The following is a 22,578-nucleotide window of genomic DNA, read 5'->3' as shown; positions in this document are numbered from 1 at the left end:
TACACAACTGGAATGAGCGCTCGCCATTCATAATGCCATCTGTAGCCACTCAGGGAATTTCAACTGAGCTCTCGTAATTTTGTCCAGATTATAGGGGTGGGAATTAGTTGCCGGAAAGTCGGTGATCAACCTGTATAAGATGCTCTCTTTGTTACATCATCGAACAAGGAGCTGAAAAGATTAATTGCCGGTTAAAGGACTTTAACTATCCATTCAGCCAATCATGTAAAGCATTCTCGTATCTTTTATCCTCCAAGACCATCTAATTTTGGTACAAGCACAAAACATGGGAAATTGTTTCACCGTTGTTTGATTCCATTGAAGCAAGTGCTTAGCTTAGTTTAGTTTATTATTTGCACATGTACTGAGGTACAGTGAAAAGCTTTTTTTGTGGCGAGCTATCCAGTCAGCGAAAAGACTAAGCATGATTACATCAAACTGACAAAGAAAATATTTTTCAATCTGAAGTAGGGTCCTGACCTGAATCGTCACCTATCCTATTTCTCCAGAGATGCTCCCTGACCTACTGAGTTACTCCAGCATTTTGTGTCTATCTTTGGTATAAACCAGCATCTGCAGTTCTTTGTTTCTTCATAATTACAATCAAGGATAAAGGGCATAACATTTAAGGCACGATAAGGTTCCATAAAGTCTGATTAAAGATAGTTCGAAGGTCTCCAATGAGGTAGATGGGAGGTTTGGACCGCTCTCTGTTTGGTGAGAAGATGGTTCAGTTGCCTGATAACAGCTGGGAATAAACAGTCGCTGAATCTGCAGGTATGTGTTTTCATACTTCTATAGTTCTTGCCTGATGGGAAAGGGGAGAAGAGGGTGAGACGGATCCTTGATTATGCTGGTGACTTTGCTGAGGCTGCGTGAAGTGTAGATGGAGTCAGTGGAAGGGAGATTGTTTTGCGTGATGGATTTGGCTGCGTCCACAACTCTTTGCAATTACTTGCTGTCTTGGATGGAGCTGTTCCCAACCATGGAGTGATGCATCCCGCTAAAATGCTTTCTTCAACGCATGTGTAGAAGTTGGTGTGGATTGTTGGGGACATGCCGAATTTCCTAAGCCTTTTAAGGAAGTAGAGGCGTGGTGTGTTTTCTTGGCCATTGCTTCGATGTCTGGTCCAGGACAAATTGCTGGTGATATTTATTCCTAAGTACTTGAAGCTATCAACCATCTCTACTTTGGTGCCATCAATGTACTTCACTTTCTGAATTCGATCGCAATCTCCTTTGTACTGTCTTGGGTGTTTTCAACAGTTACTGGTTTTCAAATACTTTGTCTCCTATATTGCTTTAATTTCAACCTTTCCGAATATTATGATTGTAAGCTATGATTATTTTGAATATTCAACATATGTAATTTTAAACTTAAAACAAAAGTGTAGTTATTCATCCATTATAAATAAAAGTATTTCAAAGAAATTTAAATATAATAAATAAATTAAATACATTTAAATGAAATAGAAATAAATTTACACCGCATCTGATTTTAAAATTTGTTTGGAAAATAAATATCGAGGTTATGCAAAATAAGTTGAAATTAAAAAATAAAATACATTAATTGAGATGAACAGCAATCATTCTGGATCATTATTTCTTGTGATTATTGAATAGAGGTACTGAATTTATCTAAAAAATAGAACACAATATTGGAACATGTTATAAATCATGTTCAAATTCAATGAAGAAATGTATATAGTCCTAGTTATTATAAGGCAGAATGTCTTCAAATTGCTAGAAGTATGTTTTTTTTTTAAACTTTAGAGTATAACATATTTTCTAGAATAAACCTTAATAGTCATTAATAATTGTGTGATCTTATGTCTAATGTTATTGTGTTCAGATATAATATATAATTTTTGAGAACTGAGTTTTAAGTTATTTTAATGCTCTGGTTTCTGTTTGAAAAGCAAACTTACCTGCCTCCAATTAATTTGTTCCGTCTTTTTGATAATTGTATTTGTTTTGTAAAGGCTTTTAAACACAATTATAAAGTGGCATTTCGTGAACCAAATACTTGGTGGAAATTTAAGCCACGGGAGCTTGAACGGTAAGCTTACTTATTTCCTCCATCATTGTCATGTAAAGTTTGTCATGTAACAACACTGTTTAATTTACTCAATAGACAATAGGTGCAGGGGTAGGCCATTCGGCCCTTCGAGCCAGCACCGCCATTCAATGTGATCATGGCTGATCATCCCCAATCAGTACCCCGTTCCTGCCTTCTCCCCATATACCCTGACTCCGCTATTTTTAAAAGCCCTATCTAGATCTCTCTTGAAAGCATCCAGAGAACCTGCCTCCACCTGAGGCAGAGAATTCCGCAGACACCACTCTCTGTGAGAAAAAGTGTTTCCTCGTCTCCATTCTAAGTGGCTTACTCCTTATTTTTAAACTGTGACCCCTGGTTCTGGTCTTCTCCCCCAACATCGGGAACATGTTTCCTGCCTCTACTGTGTCCAAGCCCTTAGCAATCTTATATGTGTCAATGAGATCCCGTCTCATCCTTCTAAATTCCAGAGTATACAAGCCCAGCTGCTCCATTCTCTCAGCATATGACAGTCCCGCCAGATCTCTAGATACTTTCAAGAGAGAGTTACAGGGCCCTCCATAATGTTTGGGGCAAAGCCCCATCATTTATTTATTTGCCTCTGTACTCCGCAATTTGAGATGTGTAATTTAGAAAATAATCGCATGTGGTTAAAGTGCACATTGTCAGATTTTAATAAAGGCCATTTTTATACATTTTGGTTTCATCATGCTGAAATTACAGCTGTGTTTATACATAGTCCCCCCCAGTTCAGGGCACCATAATGTTTGGGACACCGCAATGTCATGTAAATGAGAGTAGTCATGTTTAGTATTTTGTTGCATATCCTTTGCATGCAATGACTGCTTGAAGTCTGCGATTCATGGGCATCACCAGTTGCTGGGTGTCTTCTCTGGTGATGCTCTGCCAGGCCTGTATTGCAGCCATCTTTAGCTTATGCTTGTTTTGGGGGCTAGTCCCCTTCAGTTTTTTCTTCAGCATATAAAAGGCATACTCAATTGGGATCAGATCGAGTGATTGACGACCACTCAAGAATTGACCATTTGTTAGCATGGAAAAACTCCATTGGTGCTTTAGCAGTATGATTGGGATCATTATCCTTGTCTTGCTGTAGAATAAACTGCCAGCCAATGAGTTTTGAGGCATTTGTTTGAAGTTGAGCAGGTAGGATGTGTCGATACACTTCAGAATTCATTGCTACTACCATCAGCAGTTGTATCATCAATGAAGATAAGTGAGCCAGTACCTTCAGCAGCCATACATGCCCAGGTCATAACACCCGCACCACCGTGTTTCACAGATGAGGTGGTATGCTTTGGATCTTGAGCAGTTCCTTCTCTCCTCCATACTTTGCTCTTGCCATCACTCTAATATGTTAATCTTCATCTCATCTGTCCACAAGACCTTTTTTCCAGAACTGTGGTTGCTCTTTTAAGTACTTCTTGGCAAACTGTAACCTGGCCACTTTATTTTATACTGTCGGGACAGGTGTTTGGGGATTTTTCTTTATTATAGAGAGGTCTTCTGTCATCAGCTGTGGAGGCCTTCCTTGGCCTGCCAGTCCCTTTGCGATTAGTAAGCTCACCAGTGCTCACTTTCTTCTTAATTAGGTTCCAAACAGATTATTTTAGTAAGCCTAAGGTTTGGCTGATGTCTCTAACAGTTTTATTCTTGTTTGTCTGTCCCATAATGGCATCTTTGACTTTCATTGGCACAACTTTGGTCCTCATGTTGATATCAGCAATAAAAGTTTCCAAAGGTGATGGAAAGACTGGAGGAAAGACTAGGTGCTGAGAGCTCTCTTATACCTGCTCTCTTACATCGGCATTAAGGAGGCAATTAAACACACCTGAGCAATTGCAATCGCCTGTGAAGCCATGTGTCCCAAACATTATGGTGCCCTGAAATGGAGGGACTATGTATAAACACTGCAGTAATTTTACATGATAAAACCAAAATGTATAAAAATGGCCTTTATGAAAATCTGACAATGTGCACTTTAACCACATGTGATTTTTTTTGCTATTACAGATCCCAAATTGTGGAGTACAGAGACAAATAAATAAAATGATGGGTCTTTGTCAAAACATTATGGAGGGCACTGTAGATAGAGCTCTTAAAGATAGAGGAGTCAGGGGATATACGGAGAAGGCAGGAACGGGGTACTGATTGTGGATGATCAGCCATGCTCACAATGAATGGCAGTGCTGGCACGAAGGGCCAAATGGCCTACTCCTGCATCTATTGTCTATTGCCTATCATAATAAGAATATTCAAGTTAGAAACAAGAGTAGGCCTCATTGACCCAAGTCTGCTCGCCATTCTATAGGACATGGCTGATCTGATAGTAATCTCAACTTTGCATTTCATTATACCTGCAGTAGCAACTTTTCAATCAAACCTACTCTGTACACTCTTTCCTCATAAAACAATCTACCCACTCCTGAACAGTTGTTCACAATATCTTATGTTGCGCTACGTTATCAAATGCCTTAACTCTGAAGTATAGTGCATCCCGCAGTTCCCTTTTACTCACGGTCAATATAATATCTTAAAATATTTAAAGATACAATTAATTGGTCAAACATGACTTTGTGCACAATGCTGAACGCTGATATTTGACATTCAAAATATTGTTCAGAAAATGTAATAGTTCTGGCTCTTCTACCGTTCTGTTTCAAAATACTGTATAGAATGCCATGTCTTATATTGATGGTGATGTATTCAATCAGTTTGGAATGTGTCACTTGTAATTTATTAAACCTCTTGGTATCGGCCTGTATACATTCCTAATTTTGGTAGCAGTATAAAGTATTGGAATGAAGCATGCAGGCATTGTGCAAAAAAGCATACTGCATTGGACATTGAAATATGAAATGAAACAGAAAATGATAAAAATGCTCAGCATATCATGCTGCCTGTATATGAAAGGAACTGCTAACTCTAAAGAACTGACTTGCTACTAAATGCTCCGATTAAATCACTAAAGCCAATTTGCACTTTGTGCCAATTTTGCCTCCTTGAGATTTTAACTTAATAAATTTATTGGAGCCGACTTTCTCTTGTATTTGGTTATCAAATGTGTGCATTTGAAATTGTCTGTTTTCTCCATAGACGGAATGTTCATGGTGTGTCAAAAGAGAAAATTAAAATCATTTTAGCCCATTATGAGCGTCATGTAACGATCAGCACTGTAATGGCTTCATTGCAACCGACCTTCCCTGAAAAAAAAGCCGTAGAGCTATATCCTGCTGAAAACACTGAAGCTGGGTGAGTGTTGTGCTGTGCAAATTCTGTTTATCAAGAAATACCAAAACAATTTAAATTTTAAATTTTCCATAGACTTCTGAATTGGAGGCTGAAAACATTGATCTGGGTTTTGCCTATACTTCTGCATGGAACTGGCAGCATTCCTCGGTATAAATGCAGTCACGGTGGCGCAGCGGTAGAGTTGCTGCCTTACAGCGATTGCAGCGGCGGAAATCCGGGTTCGATCCCTACTACTGGTGTTGTCTGTATGGAGTTTGTACTTTCTCCCCGTGACCTGCGTGGGTTTTCTCTGAGATAGACAATAAGTGCAGGAGCAGGCCATTCGGCTCTTCGAGCCAGCACCGCCATTCAATGTGATCATGGCTGATTATCCCCAATCAGTACCCCGTTCCTGCCTTCTCCCCATATCCCCTGACTCCGCTATTTTAAAGAGCCCTATCTAGCTCTCTCTTGAAAGCATCCAGAGAACCTGCCTCCACCGCCCGCTGAGGCAGAGAATTCCACAGACTCACCACTCTCTGTGTTTCCGGTTTCCTCCCACATTCGAAAGATGTACAGGTTTGTAGGTTAATTGGCTTGGTAAATGTAAAAATTGTCCCTTGTGGGTGTAGGATAGTGTTAATGTGCGGGGCTCACTGGTCGGCACGGACCTGGTGGGCCGAAGGGCCTGTTTCCGTGCTGTATCTCTAAAACTAAAACTAAATGGTGTTAAGTTTCAAGCTCATATGCTGATTTGATTTGCCAAGCTCTAGCAGCAATTTCTTAGATGCAGCATTCCATGGGCGATCTTCCCACAGAGGTCCAGTGTCAGAACAGGATCCTGACTAACATTCCCCAACAATTATATTGGAGAGACACCAGAGACTGCAGAAACTGAAATCTGGAGCAAAAAAACAAACTGCTGGAGAAACTCAGTGGGTATCGCAGCATCTGTGAATGGGGCAGGGGTTGGAGGAGGGGGGGGGGGGGGGGAGGGGAGAGAGGAAGAGAAGGAATTGTTGACATTTCAGATCTCGTCCATGCACCAGATCAAGGGAATTTGAGTTTGGAATCTGTCATCCACTACCTATTTATTTGGATAGAAATTGTAGGAATGGGAAGTGAGGTAAATTGTGTTTTTATTTATTTCTTTATTTGTGTTTTGTTGGTTTTTTACATCTATTTTTTAAATTTGGTCTTTTATTTTTTTTTCACTACTGATCCTTTGTTTTGAAGAATGGTGAATTGGCAATCCAAAAGAGATCCACTTGGCTAATTCTGAAATGAGACCATCCTATCACGACGGGCTAATGTTTACTTTAGTTTAGAGATACAGCGCGGAAACAGGCCCATCGGCCCGCACCGACCAGCGATCCGTACACATTAACACCACACTAACACCCATTAGGGCCATTTTTTTTAACATTTACCAAGCCAACAAACCCGTACGTCTTTGAAGTGTGGGCGGAAACCGAAGATCTCGGAGAAAACCCATGCAGGTGACTTGGAGAACGTACATACACCGTACAGACAGCACCCGTAGTAGGGATCGAACCCGTCTCCGGCGCTGCATTCGCTGTAAGGCAGCAACTCTACCGCTGTGCTACCGTGATTCAATCTATTATTTGTAGTTGAAAACAATGAGGGATGATCTTATTGAAATATATAGCATCCTAGGGATGATCTTATTGAAACATATAGCATCCTAAGAATGCAGTCTGAAGAAGGGTTTCGGCCCAAAACGTCGCCTATTTCCTTCGCTCCATAGATGCTGCTGCACCCGCTGAGTTTCTCCAGCATTTTTTTGTACCTAGCATCCTAAGCCCCTGCCCCTAATGGTCAAAAGTGGTTTCCGCTTCTTCTATGTTCCGAGAAGAAGCGGAAACTACTTTCGACCATTTGGGAGACTGACAAAAACCTCTGGGAACCGCACGGAAACCTTGGGTGGATTGCAAAGTCTCCAGAGGTTTCCGTTCAGGTTTTCTAAGTGGGACGGGCATACGGGCAATTTTACAGAAGCCAATGAACCTACAAACCTGCACGTCTTTCGGATGAAGGAGGAACCTGGAGCACCCAGAGAAAGCCGACGTGGTCACTGGGAGAATGGGCAAACTGCAAAGAACAGGCAGCACCCGAGGTCTGGATCGAACCTGGGTCTCTGGCGCTGTGAGGCAGCAACTCTACCAACTATGCCACCGTGCCACCCGTAATCATCCAAACTGTGTTGATTGCAGTCATAGTACCTAACTTTGTACATTCCTTTAGTGATGAAAATTGGTGTCAATTACCTTTTGGAGTTAGACATCTGAATTTGTTTTCTCACGCATTCACTCTCGCTTCCTGGTGATATAATTTACTCTTTTTTTCTGCTTGCTTTTAATCAACATGGTATTTACGTGCTCCTTTAATTATTGAATTTAGATATTTTCAGTGTTGTAGAATGGCAAATATGAGTTGAGTATATTTTCTACCCACCTTTCTGCAAAATGGAAAATTCATGAGATGTTTTAAAAACTATTTAAATGTTAATGTAATATATTCAATGGGAGGAATGTTCTGCTCTGCTGACTATTAAAACAGGTAGTGCCCAATAAGGTCAATAAGATTTTTCGAATGATCAAATAAGCTTCAGCATTTTCTTTCCATCTTCATTTTTAATTTATTACTAAAAATGCTTTATTTATCAACATTTTCAATGGGTTTCGAGCAATCTAGTTCCACCTTTATTTTAGAATAAGTTATTTACTATTTCTATTTGTTTCATGTAGAGCAATAAATGGACCAACAGGACCAGCCACATCTCCAGATCGCCAAGATTCACCGTGCACCGTGATATCAGATTTAAGTTGTGCAGAAGATCTGTCAGCAGTTAAAACAAATATAGTATCATCAGATAACTTGGTACCACATTTATGTTCATCTGCACATGTTCCCAGTCAAAGAAGAAAAAGTGAGACTGGACATGACACTGATAATAGTACAAAATATTCAGAATGGTTAAGTGGAGATAATGTACGCAAAGCAGACCAGACTGCTGGATTAGATGCGAGCAATTATAATTTTTCTGAACCAGAAGATGAGAAAAGAAAACTAACAATTGAATCAGAGACGGAAGCAGCAGAAAGTACCAACCCCCGGTGCATTGAGGATTCAACACATGATAATTCACCAGCTACACGTAGTATATCTGGTCAAGAAATCAGAAAGGGAAAATGGCAGAGTGCCGATAGTACAAGTAATGAAAGAGAAGGAACACCAATACTGCCAGATGAAGGGGAGTCCTCAGGGAAAAGCACTTCAACTAAGATGGAATCAATGGTTTTGGAACAATCTAGCAATATTGAAACCATATCTTTAAATTTTGTTGGAGATTGGCCAGTTGTAGAAACACCAAAACCTCAAGATCAGAGAAAAAGACGAATCAGGAAGGCATCAGAACTAAGTGCCACAAATGAGAATAATGTAGATCAGTCTAGTATTTTAGAGTCTGAAATGACAAGTGATTCGTTAGAGTACGCTACGCTTAGTTTAATGGAGCAGGATAATGTAGATAAAACCTCAAATGAATCAAACAGTTGTCAGGTTTCTGAGGATGGTTTTGATGATGATATACTGTCTTCAGCTGCTGAAAACTCTACTTGGGAAAGCAGTTATGAAAATGGTGAGGATCCTAAAAATCCAGACATTTCTGAAGAGCAAATTTCAGAGGAATTGTCTGACAAGCATATAAATAAAAAATCTTGGCAGAACAAAATGGTAGGAAAAGCATGTAAACTGGCACCAACATTCACTAGTAACAGCCCAATCTCTGAAGAATTTCCAGAGCCTGCGCCATTAACTTTAGATCAAGTGGAAAACTCGATTGTAATTCCAGAGAGGTCAAGACAGGCCAACTCCTCTCAAACAACACCTGATGATTTTGCTGTCCTGTGGAGAATTGAGAAAGAAAACACCAGTTCTGCTGAGTATAAAATATTGATAGGAATTTCAAATGGAATTAAACCAATCGACTTGGATGCAACGGCTAAATCGATAAATCCTAATGTATCAGTGCCCTACAGAGTAATGCATGATAAAAGCACGTATGTAGATGAAAACGACTTTATGAATAGCGAAGAGAACCTGCAGATACTTAGTGATTGTTTTAAATCTATTCCCTTTGAAGATCTGAATGATTTATATGAGAAATGCAACAGAGATGTAGAATGGACAACCAATTTATTGCTCGACTCTGGTATGAAGCTTTCAAATGAAAGCCCAACAAATGACCAGTCAGGTTCAGACCATGACCTTACCAGTAGCTGTGTTGAAGAAAAGAACCAAGTACCACAGACAGAGGAAATAGGTTTGAGTGAAGAGGCACGAGACAGATCTGGGTGTGAAGTAAATCGGTTGCTGGCTGGTAACACAAAGGTTGTGGACGTATCTGATCAATCATCAGAGACTAATACAGAAAATGACTCTGTGGAATGTGTGGAGTCTTGTCTTGATATTGAAACCATCAACCCATCACCTGACAATACTAGAGAACCTGTAAATGTACCTGAGGAGTTGAAAAGTAAAAATGTTGTCTTGAGTAATGCTGGTCTGATATTTAACATTGAGTATGACCAATTTACCAATTATCCGAAGGAATATCATGAAGGAGAGGAACAGAGTGAATTATTGTTCAAGAAGAATTTGGTCAATAATGAAGTTGTGTGCATGAAGGGTGATGAATCTGAAACATCAAATGGAAATAATAAAAAAGAACCAAACAACTTGTCTGAATGTGCAGATATAAATGAGACAACTTCAATATTGACAAAGGAACTGAATACCTACGTACATAGCATGACAGAAAATCAACCCAGCTCTGATGTAGTAAATAACTCTGTGCAAGAGGAAAATGGAAATGAAATGATGACTATCAAAGATGGAAGCCCGAATCGGGATGGTTTAGTGTTGTACTCTGATTCAATGCAGATTCAGTCTTTAGAATTATGTTTGCCACCAGAACTGGCATTACAACTCAATGACCTGTTCGGATCAGTAGGTCTTGATCCAGGTAGGATCTATAAAGTTGTTTATTCTACATTGAATCTGTGATCAATGTAATTTGTTTGCATTTTAAAACAAATTAAAAATGACAACATATTGCACAAAGTACCAGTTTTTAACATTGCAGAACCATACTGAAAAATATTCCCTTTAAATTAATTTTAATAATATCAATATTTTCTAGTGGGGCACTATTGATGGGCAGCATTATGCTCTGTTTTATGTTATGTAAAGCTCATTTCTAGTCCATTTTGTCAATGCTCTGAAATGATGGTATTTCTGGCCACTATTTGTTATATAAATATCATTTCCAAGTAAAGAGAATCGTGATATTTCCAACATGCTTCATTGCATAAATATATTTTTGTAATGTACGAATAGATTAGAGGCTATTGGGTATATGGAGAGGTTGGATAAACTTGGTATATTTTCTCTGAAAATCAGAGGTTTAGGGAGACTTGATAAAAGTGTATGAAAATATAAGAAACAGATATTGTAAACAGTCAGAACCTTAGTCCCGGGGTATAAATGTCAAAGACTGGGGGGCATATCCTTAAGGTAAGAGGGGCAAAGTTTAAACAAGCAGGTTTTTACACAGAGCAGTGCGTGCTTGAAATTCACTGCCAGGGATGGTGGTGGAGAGGCCTTTAGATAGGCTCATGGAGGTATATGAATCACGTGCAGGCAGATTAAATTAGTTTAACTTGGCATCCTGGTCAGTATTTACATTGTGGCCCAAAGGCCCTGTTCTTGTGTTGTATCAGTTTATGTTAATATAATTTGATCCATAAATCTCGTTATGGTAAATTAATTTCTGGTCATTCTGTCATGGATTTCCATTTTAACTCTCCTTATCCCTCCAATCTGTGTCCAAAAGTCTGTCTGTTGATCTCCCACATTGAGATGGTATTATTTCCCCTAGTTTACGGATAAGGTTTTTTGCACTTCAGGATGTGACTGAATTCTGTAGCATTTATTTTACCATTTTGCTCTTCCTTGAAGACTACCTAAATCATTTACATAAATAATTCTGTCATTGACATTTAAATAAATAGTTTCACTAAATTTTAAGCCTGGCCTATCATGTTTCAGCCGGCACATTATTAGTCACTAAACATTGAACAGTAAAATAATTGCTTCATGGACGCACTTCATTGGAAAGATTCTCTGAATTCAAGGAAGTTAATTAAAGATTGATTAAAATCTTTAAAATCCTGTTTTAAAGTTACATTTATTTTATCCACCATTTGTAATAATGTGCAATTGTTAAATTACGAATTTTTTTCAGCTATGACCATTATTGCTTCTTAGATTCTTTGACTCCAGAAGAATGTGTTGTACAAATAGATCTGAATTTAGCAAAAATTATTCATCAGAAATGGAAGGAGACTATATTGGTTAGTCGAACTTTTATTCAGTATATATTCTTATCTGGGCTTCAGGCCTTATGCTGGCCCATCTGAATTCTACTCATTTTATACAATGTCATTCAGAGCTGTGTTGCACATATTCTAATGTTCAGTAAGATATGGTCTTTATTTGCTAACTTGGCTACAGTTAAGGACCTGTCCCAGAAGCATGCGATAGCATGTGTCTAGCGCGACTAAACGTGGTCGCTTGAGGCGTACGGCCTCGCGGGGTTGGTTCCACTTCGATCGGTGGATGCGTATGGAGTTGTGCGGGGCAGGTCCCGACATCGCACGGGGCTCCAAAAATCTTGCACTGTCCGAAAATTCCACGCGCCAACGGCCTGTCGACCCGCAGGCGCATTGAGGGCGTACGCAGCGTCTTGACGTCGTACGCGGCGTCTGCCCCTCTCTCTCTCTGTCTCTGCCCCCCTCCTCTCTCTGTCTCTGCCCCCCTCCTCTCTCTCTCTGCTCTCTCTGTCTCTGCCCCTCTCTCTCTCTGTCTCTGCCCCTCTCTCTCTGTCTCTGCCCCTCTCTCTCTGTCTCTGTCTCCCCCTCTCCCTCTATCTCTGCCCCCCCTCTCTCTCTCCCCTCCCTCTCAAGACGCGCCTGCGAGTTGGGGGCTATGTGTCAGTGGATAGGGCGGTTATGGGGTAAAAGGAGCAAATGAATAATATATAATATCAAAGGGGGTAGTTAGTGTGTGTGCGGGGTGGTTTGTGTGTGGTTAGTGTGTGTGAGATGCCGCCCCCCCCAACCCCCCCCCCGCAACGGCGCGTTGAGGGGACGGGACCCAACGGGTCCACCTTGGTCTAGTGATTCTATAAAAGTTGTTGAATTGTGATGTTAAAAGTTCAGTTACCCTGAACTGTTTATAATTTTCAGCAGTTTTTGCCCATTAATAGTTGGCTTCCAACTCCACATTATAACTTGATTTGTATGTGAATTCTGTTAAAGACAGTAGCAGTGAAGCCTCTATTGGAACTGGGTTTCACTGACCAGAACTTCCAGATTTCCATATTTAATAAAGCATGTCTAATCTGTCAGTTTACACAACTGCACTGACAAGCTGTGATCACCTTGTAACATTTGCTACTGAAACCTCCGTCCCATATATTTTATGTGACTTAGAGTTTGTTGAATTTAACAACTATGAACTTACATCATACGTAATTAAATTGTTTGAACGGTGTAACTTATATGGATGCAACTTATTCTCTTTACTAGGAGCGACAAAAGCAAGAATCTCTGTCCTATCAACTCCTGTTGGAAGGTAATAAGTATTATTTATTACTTCACTATAACATGTAGAAGTGATTATGTTTCTTATGATATGGTGAAAGGGAAGTGTACACAAATAAAATTGAAGAAAAGGAGAAAGAGTAGCCTTGAGGTTATGGTGTTATAATGGAAATGCAGATTGTCATTACAACTTTATAGATTTGTGCAATTTCCAGAGGCTTTGGGTTGAAGTGCTCCTCCAACTTCTTTATAATGTAATTGAATGGCACGTCTTTTGCCTTTAAGGGTGCAAGGAGATTCACGAGTGTGCAGTACAATTCAGGACTGATCTTCTTGAGCAGAATTGCTTTCATGCGTTCGCAAACGGCCTTATTTGTTTCAGTCACTATCTCTCCTTCACCGCTAATCTCCAATATATTGTTTGCTGTGAAAAACATGTTTGCTCTCTCCATATAGGAGCTGAACAGCTCTCCACTCTTGTCAAAAGTGCCAAGTTTCCAATGTAGCCCGTGGATGCTGCCATTCGTGCAGTTCTCTTTTTTAAAAGTAAAATGTCCGTTCACAAACCCCGAATTCCTGTCTGTTCTGGTGTAACATTTCACCTAAAACTTAGCTTAGTATAAGTTTTTTTTTTAAAAACTCAGTCTAAAATGTTATACACTCCCAAGGACGACATCTTGCCACGTAGACACAACTTAGAGATAGCCGAACAAACTATCGCCGTTTATCCAGCTGCTGTTTTAAACTACAGTCCCCTGCATTGACGGATCTGCAGGCCTCTCATGTCCAGCTCGCAAACAACTGCGACACAACTCCGTATTTACTGTTTAATCTGTTAAACAATACTGCATGTTGCGAAACAGTCCTGCACTGTATTTAAAGGATGAGTTCACAAACTCTATCCCATCCTCGTCGCCAATTTTGTTATATTCTGGACAGCAGAATGAATAACAACTTACACGCAGGCTGCCTGGATCACAAGAGAGATTTATTACCCAACATTCCCTACTTATATACAACACCAACTCATTAGCATATACATGAATATGCATGAATACATTACACTTGGGAATACATATCCACCACGTGGAGTTGCACGGTTTACAGTCAACCAAGAATGTCCTTGGATCCTTTAACATTAGCTCAAGACTGCACACGTTTTACACAGTAACTATCCTCTTAACTCTTACATTATGTAAAACTAGACTAAGTGGGACCCGTTGGGTCCCTGTCACACGGGAGGCCTGGTCCCCGAACGCAACCCGTTCCCCAATGCAATATTCGACCACTCACCTGTTTCCCCCAATGCAACCGGTCCCCCCAACACAATATTGCGCCGCTCACACATAGCCCCCAACTGTGCAGGCGTGGCTCATTTCCCCATCCCCCAGCACTCCCTCCCCTTCCTCTTCACCCTCCCTCTTCTTTCCCCTCTCTTCCTCCCCTCCCCATCCCACTCCTCATTTCCCCCTATAGCCTCTACCCTACCCACTCCCTACCTACCCCACTCCCCCCTCCTCTCCCTCTATTCTCCCTCCTGCCATACTCTCCTCACCTCCCCCCCTTTCCCCCTCTCCCTCCGTACCCCTTCCTCTCCTACAATCCCCCCACTCTCCCTCCTCACCTCTCCCTCCCTCTCCTTTCCCCTACCCTCAGTCACTCCCTTCCTCCCTCCATCCATAAAAAGCAGCATCTGCAGTTCCTTCCTCCACAGGTCATTCATTGTTAGCTGTGATTTAGATCCAGTTGACTTGCCGATTGGACCAGTTTGCATTGTGTGTGTGTGAGTTACTCAAACTCCCCGCTAACTGCTCGGCCACTCTCCCTCCCTAGCTCCCTCTGCCCACTTGGCCCTTCCCCATCCTGTCCAACCGCCCGCTGCTGCTGCACCGGAGAACGGTGAGTAACCTGGCAAAAAAATCGTAGCGCTATTGCGTACCGTTTGTGTGCAAATAGAAAAACCCCGCAAACCGGAAGAGCCCAATATCAGAGTTTTAGTTATGTATATAGATAGATAGATAGATTTGGGAGAGAAGAACACACTGTGTCAGTATCTTTATGTGTGAAATCTGTACGGTGGCACAGACGCGAAGGATAATCTAATTACCAAAAACACAATTAAGGCATTGAACACTCAGTTACCTTAAATCATATGGTGTAGAACTATGCATATATATGTGACATGTGTATCATATCACTCAAAACACACTGCTTTCAACACTGGATTATCTGGCAAATAGAAGTTTCAGTGGTAACGTTATTAAACTTGTTCAACTAGAAAACATAGAAACACAGAAAATAGGCACAGGAATAGGCTATTCAGCCCTTCGAGCCAGCACCTCCATTCAATATGATCATGGCTGATCATTCCAAAATCAGCACCCTTGCTTTTTCTCCATATCCCTTGATTCCATTAGCCCTAAGAGCTATATCTAACTCTCTCTTGAAAACATCCAGTGAATTGGGCTCCACTGCCTTCTGTGGCAGAGAATTCCGTAGATTCACAACTCTCTGGGTAAAAACTTTTTTTCGCATCTCAGTCCTAAACTACAGTTAGTCCAGGCAAGCACGGAAATCGCTATCAAAACATGCGGGGGACACAATTTCTTGGCGGCCGCTCGCGCGCATGCTCACATGCGCAAGGCTTCGGTTGTTGACCCTGTAGATGGTAACATCGGGGGCTGACCTGGTTGGTGACCGACTCTGAACTCTAGCAACCATAGCTTTGTTTGCCCAGAATCGTGGGGCTTGAATCGGCCCATTCACGGGGTCTTTCATTGGCCAGCGGGGGGGTTTCAACATCGGGAGCCTCGATCGCCTCGATGCAGCAGTTTGATTTTAAACCGCGCCGGGTGCTGAAAGGCCCCGCGAATGAGCCGATTCAGCCCTTAGAAAGCGCCTGATAAAGTCCGGATTACAAAACATGGGGGGAGATTGTCCCCCACCCCTCAAAGCATGGGGAGGGCGTGTCCCCCCAGGCTCCCCAGGATTTCCGCCCATGAATCCAGATACTTCTAAATTATTTCATTACATGTGTGGATACAGGGTTTGATTGTTGGATGAAAGGTGAGAACGGTATTTTCATGTGTCAGTATCAAGTAGTCGAAATCCGTGTGCAGTGGGAGTCAAAGGGAAATTTCTGCAATGACGATGTGTTTGAGACCAACTCTGCAATATCACTGAAGGCACTTGACAAGAAACTAACTGTGGCCCTTTAGTTGTTTCTTGAATCATACCAAAAAGTTGAGGGTGAGATTTGCTGCTGTTTCCAGAATATTTAACTCTTAACCATATAACCATATATAACCATATAACAATTACAGCACGGAAACAGGCCATCTCGACCCTTCTAGTCCGTGCCGAACACATAATCTTAAGTAAGACTGCAGCTAATAAAAAGTTTATTAAGATACTATATTTTATTCTCGAGTATTCCTCCACCAGTGATTTGAGGAGAACCTATTGTTGTGCCTTTGCTGTGAAAGTGATTTCAAGAAAATATAAATCCAACAATGGATAGAAGTGAAACTCAAGGCTGGTTCTTACAACCTTCGTGATGGGAGAGCTTGAACTCAATTTTGCTGTTCTTAAAATAACATATAACGGTCAGGAACATATTTTGGATTATCATGGGTGTGAATTTGTTGTGTTACCCCAAACGTAATAAATGTTTGCTTTGGATTGCTTTCACTTTGGATCATGTAATATATTTTTGAACTTCATTGGATTGTGCTGTCATTTTGGGTCATAGTAAATAAAGTAGCTACTAAAAACTTATAATGTTTCTTTTTTAGATGGCGGTTTATCTGAAAATTTAACATGGGAGCCTGAGGCTGAACTGGAGGAAGAGACACCTGTTCCTTCTACAATTCAAACATATGATAACAAACAGCCAAGGAGAAAGGCTGGAAGGAAGGTAGTCCCTTTATCTGTTTCCTCGGCTACTGCGGCTGATGGGATGGAATGCTTTCCATTCATGGATCATTGGAGTGCTCGGGTTCCTAGTGTGTCATTACGAGATATCATGACTGAGGAAATGGATTTTCAGTTAAAGCAACATCAGGTATGCATATGGCTCCAGGTTTATTCTCCTCACTATCCAAATATGTAACTGTGGATGTCAAATAGGAGAGGTGGTAGATATTTGCAATTTTCATTCACTATATTTGTTTATTTGAGAATATGAAACAAAACAAAACTCCGGATTCTCATAGCTACACTTTTAGATTTAGTATTGTCAGAACAGCCTTCAGTGATAAGGATATCACGTGTATATGCTTGCTTAGAAAACTGTAGAGATGTGTTAAGTCAGCTGCTAGTGATGGAAATGGTAACTGCCACTTCATCATAATGAATATTACAGTTGTGGGTTAGAAATCCATGCTATCGATGGACCTCTCAAATGATAATGGTGGTTTATTTTCTGTTGCTGATAGAATATATTTAAACATATTTTGAGTTATTTAAACATTACTGTAGATTATTTCAAAAGTGAGGTCATTTGAGCTGCTCTGGTCAACATAGTCAAAGGTTCAAAGAGACTTTATTCTCAGTAACCTTTCATGCCTACATTTTGAAGAGGGAAGAGAATGGAGTGGAGACTCGTTATGTTGTGGTGTAAGAAGAATTGCTATGATCGCAAATTGTTACTGACAACATATTCAATATAATGGATTTAATACACTTCACTAAAGTTGCAGTACTTGCATCATTTAGCAAATTAATCTTAAATTATTTAATAATTAACTTTCACAACTGATTTTCTTTATCTTATGTAGTGCTTTATGAATTCAGTCTTGACAACAAAGGATTGTGCAACTAAACTAAAGGAGAAACGCCTCCTGGAGATGTTCCCAGGCATTGATAAGCACTTCATTATGGATATGTATAAAGACAACAAGTGAGCTTTATTTGAAATTTAATGCCACTATAATTGTTACTTTAGATATAATGTGTTCCCACAGTCTTAAATCATATCTTCAGGATATGCTCAATCTTGACTCATAACCATTCAAATCTCAGTGATTTATTCTTCATTCTTGTTTCACTTCTGTTATTTCAGCTGTTTTCTTTGCCAAAAGCATGAATAACCTAGAACGTTGAAGCCTAATGTGTGATGCATAATTGTTGCAAATCTCAAATCTATTATATATCTTATGGAGCACTCTAAATGGAACAATTAGAATTCACAGTTCTCATTTAAATAAAAATCCTTATGAAGCCTGTTTTTGGGGGTTTTTTTTGTACAGATTATATAATTCACCTTAAATACTCATTTTAGACAATAACTGAAATGAAGTGCAAACTCTTTAATTGCCTAATTTTTCCAGTAATCTGTGACTTTTTTTGATTCTATAAATTGTAGCTTAATGTTCTATGCTTTTCAATGGAAAAGTACTTAATCCAAATTTTATCATATATGAAACAATAATAATAATCATAATTTGAACAATAATAAATAATCATAGTTTGAACAGTATGATTTTGAGAACCAACCCTCACCTCCCCCAATGCTATGCTCTGTTTCCTTTGAACAGTTCTGGACTGATCATGCCATGTTCTAATTCTATTCTTCACTGCCTCTGTATTCTGGGAAACTTGTTCAATATTCCATCCCGGAGAAGAGATATTTTCCCCAACACAATATACAGAATACTCTCCATTGCATTTTGATTGTGAGCTGAGTTTGTCCTTGTCTTTATCTTGCAAAACATCTGAGTAATTCTATCTTTAACATTATTAATTTCCATTGTCATTGTTAGGTGTTTTTGCCTCCATGCGCAATTATTTGAATTTTCTGGCCTCCAATCATTATACAAAATTGACCTCTTACTGACTTTAAACTGTCCAACACCATGTCCTGTTCACATGTCTTGATGATCTTGCTCCAGTTTTAATTGTCGGTTTTGCCTCTGTGATGAATATTGGGATGCATGTCAGTATTAAAGGTGCAGGATAAATGCATTCATTCTGACATTTTCATGAATTGATTATTACTCATGACTATTTCATGATTTGCTTCAATTAATTTTGTTTTACTTTAGCTATTCGTTTGAACAGACAGAACAGTTTTTAAAGTCATTATTCGACTGTGATCTCGAGAGAACAAAAGGCATAACAGTTCATGATGGTACTCATCCAACTGAATTGACTGTGAGCCAGCATAAAGATAAGGTACATTGTGGATTAAAATTGTTTAAAATTTGAAGTGCCTATTGACTATAATTCCTGTAATTTATTTGTTTGATGCCTTCGGGGAAATAAAAGGGCTTGGAATTATTCCAAAAAGCAAAACAACATTCAGATGCTGTAAATCTTCACTAAAATACTGGAAAACTTGATCAGATCAAGCAGCATCTGTGGATAGAGAAACAGTTTTTGTTTTAGATAGATAACCATTCATCAGGACTGGAAATGTGAGAAAAAATAATGTTTTAAGTCACAGTGTGGGGTAGAAGAAGGGAGGGCAGAGAAAATGTCTGTGATATGGTGAAGATCAAAATATTCCAGAGTGACACAAAATACCATCCAAGAGATGCAATGAATACTTAATCACTACTGATCTGTCTGGAAGAGTGTAAACAGAGGGAAATGAAAGTAGTCAGTAGAAAAGTAAAATGTTAGAACCATGAGATGCAGAACACAGCAGCTGCTGGGAATCTGAAATTTAAAAAAAGTTTTAAAACACCCTGCCGATTAGGCAGCATCTATGCAGAGACAAAGAAAAAACGGAGTTAATGTTACAGATGATCTTGTACAGAACTAATCAATTTTGACACAAAATTCGTGTTTATGTCAAACGCTATATTTCAAATACTGAGTTGAGTTTATGATGATGTTCACTTCTCTGTTTTTCTAAGCCCAACTTTGATCAGGCAGGACTGGAACTTTATAAATAATTAAAATTAATCAGTGCTCTTCAGTTTTATTGTAGGGTGGGATGTTTATGGCATATTCAATATTTAAGGTGGCCCTTGCACTGGTGAGCTGTGAGGGAGTACATCGAACTGAAGCTTAATTGTGGCCTTGAGCCCAGCAGACAGTGGGTCACCATTCCAACCCAGTGCTGGAGCAAACTGAAGGCATTAAAAGCAGATAACTAGAGGAAGCAGTAGGTCCTTTAAATCTTCATTTAATATGATCATGGCATATTATGTTAGTAATATTATGTCAGTGCCATGTTCCAATTCTCTCCCATATTCTTTCTTGCCTTTTGCATCAAGAAATATATCTATCTCCTGAAATTCATTTAGCAGTTTGGCCTCCATAACCTTCGGTAGCAAAGAATTCCACTGATTCATCACCATCTGAGTGAAGACATTTTTATTCCCACAACAAAGTCTATTGAATGCTGCAGGTCTGTTTGAGCCCAGTATTGACTTACCAGTTGGGCTTGACTACTAAACCCAATTGTATATCCCAGGTTATGGGCCAATATCATAATGAGCAAGTTCTTGGGTTGGGATCAGGATTATCATGATCTGTACATCGCGCTAAGAATGTATAGCAATATGATACTCAAATTGGGTAGGCAATGGGTTCTGTCAGATTTACCTCGGGTCCAATATAATCTTGGGCTTTTGTTACTTTTAGGCAATTATGACCAAAGACATAAAGGAATTTCGAAGAGAGCGCGTTTTCCAGGATGAAGAATACCCTGATAATGAAAATTATCGGGTTGAAGCAGCACTGCATCGTCGAAAGCAGCAAGATTGCTTCAGTAAGGCTGCAGAAGCTTATAGAAGGGATATGAAAGCAGTTGCCACATATTATGCACAGCAGGTGAGTGAGCACCTAAATGGAATGAAGGTCAAATGGGTGACTTATTCTGGTATAGGCTGCTAAAAATTAACCAAACTGAAAGTGCAACTTCTGTGCAAATAAATTGAACTGTTTGAGCCAAGTGCCATCCTATTGGAGAACTTTTGGGGTGAGAGAAACCTGATATAGCAGACAATGTGCATATAATCCTCCAACACTTCCCATCTCCACCCCTTTCTGCTTTCTGCAGACACCATTTCCTCCGCTACTCCCTGGTCAACTCGTTCCTTCCCACCCAAACCACCTCCTTTTCTTCTTCTTTTTCTTCTTCTTAAGCCCTTTGTTCCTCCAGGGAGCATAGGCCATTGACAAATGTCCTCCACTTCACTCGGTTGTTGGCAGTTCTTTCGAGATCTCCCCAGTTGAGCCCACTCTCGGACACCTCTTCTCCAGCTGTTCCTGTGGAAACCCCTTTTCCTTTTTCCTTGGGGGTTCCATTTCGGGGCTTGCCGGGTGATATCTGTGAAACAGCACCTCATGTTTCGCTTGGGTAGCTTACACCCAGAGGTATGAAAATTGACTTCTCTAACATCAAATAGCCCTTGCTTTTCCTCTCTCTCCATCCCTCCCCTTCCCAGTTCTCCCACCTGTCTTACTCTCTGATACATTATATCTCTGTCCCGCCTACTCCCCTGATATCAGTCTGAAGAAGGGTCTCGACCCGAAACGTCACCCATTCCTTCTCTCCTGAGATGTTGCCTGTCCCGCTGAATTATTCCAGCATTTTGTGTCTACCTGATATAGCGGATCAGTTTGAAAAGAAAATGGAGAGTCAGTAAGATGATTACATGTCAAATGGGAACTGGATCTTTTGAGCAAACTAAGCAGAACTAAAAAAAGGGTTAATTTCATTTTGGAAGTTTAGTTCAAGGTTTTCCTGCATCACTAATCTTATGCAATTTTTCACTGTTGCAAACAACAGCAATTGCAAGCAGTGAAATTAACATGTCATTTGCTCTCAATGTCAAGGTCATTACTTGCAATTTATTGAAAGTATTTTTAACTAACATTCTTTTAAAGCATTTGAACATGATAACAACCAGATGAACTAGATCTTTTCCATAGAACGTTGGGAGTATGCTAACAAAACATGCTAACATTTAAAAAGATACTAGACTAAGTCCCCGTTGGATCCTTGTCACACGGGAGGCCTGGTCCCCCAACGCAATCCGTTCTCCCAACACAATATTCCACCACTCATCCGTAGCCTCCGACTGCACAGGCTCGGCTCATTTCCCCTCACCCCCCAGCACTCCATCTCCCTCCTCTTCACCCTCCTTCTTTCCCCTCCTCCCCTCCCTAATCCCTCCCTCACCTCTCACTCCCCTTTCCCCTACCCTCAGTCACTCCCTCCCTCCCTCCACAACTCCCCTTCCTACCCCCATCCTATACCTCTCTCTCCCACCTCCCCCTGTCCCCCCACTTTCCCTCCTCACCTCCCCCACTGCCCTCCTCTCCCTACCTCCCCCACTCCCCCCCTCCTCTCCCTCTATCTCCTTCCTCCCCCACATTCCCTCCTCACTTCCCCCACTTTCCCTTCCCTCTCCCTTCCTACCCCCTCCTCTCCCTCAATCCCCCCACTCTCCCTCCTCAATTCCCCAGGATCTCGAGGTTGCCGATCCACTCCCTTCTTGCGTGCCCCAGAGGAGCATCAGCCATCGGCGTCCTCAGAGCCAGACTCAGCGCCCAGGCCTTGGTATTCCAGGCAGGAAGGCCGCACCGGCAGGTTGGTGGGCCGCGCAGGCAGGCAGGTGGGCTGCG

At 40.6% G+C, this 22,578-nt stretch overlaps 1 protein-coding gene across 1 annotated transcript in view; it reads left to right on the top strand.

Moving 5' to 3' along the window:
* Positions 1-22,578, top strand: part of n4bp2 (NEDD4 binding protein 2) — a 70,777-nt gene that overhangs the window by 34,734 nt on the left and 13,465 nt on the right. The window contains exons 5-13 of the mRNA XM_055637365.1: positions 1,983-2,059; positions 5,174-5,329; positions 8,077-10,355; positions 11,660-11,745; positions 12,982-13,027; positions 16,791-17,059; positions 17,775-17,896; positions 19,041-19,170; positions 20,590-20,778. Coding sequence (XP_055493340.1) covers positions 1,983-2,059; positions 5,174-5,329; positions 8,077-10,355; positions 11,660-11,745; positions 12,982-13,027; positions 16,791-17,059; positions 17,775-17,896; positions 19,041-19,170; positions 20,590-20,778 — 3,354 coding nt within the window. The remainder of the gene's footprint in view (positions 1-1,982; positions 2,060-5,173; positions 5,330-8,076; positions 10,356-11,659; positions 11,746-12,981; positions 13,028-16,790; positions 17,060-17,774; positions 17,897-19,040; positions 19,171-20,589; positions 20,779-22,578) is intronic.

Source organism: Leucoraja erinacea, chromosome 1, assembly GCF_028641065.1.
Source record: "Leucoraja erinacea ecotype New England chromosome 1, Leri_hhj_1, whole genome shotgun sequence".
In the NCBI taxonomy this organism is placed as follows: Eukaryota; Metazoa; Chordata; class Chondrichthyes; order Rajiformes; family Rajidae; genus Leucoraja; species Leucoraja erinaceus.
This window is presented reverse-complemented; position numbering and strand designations above follow the sequence as displayed.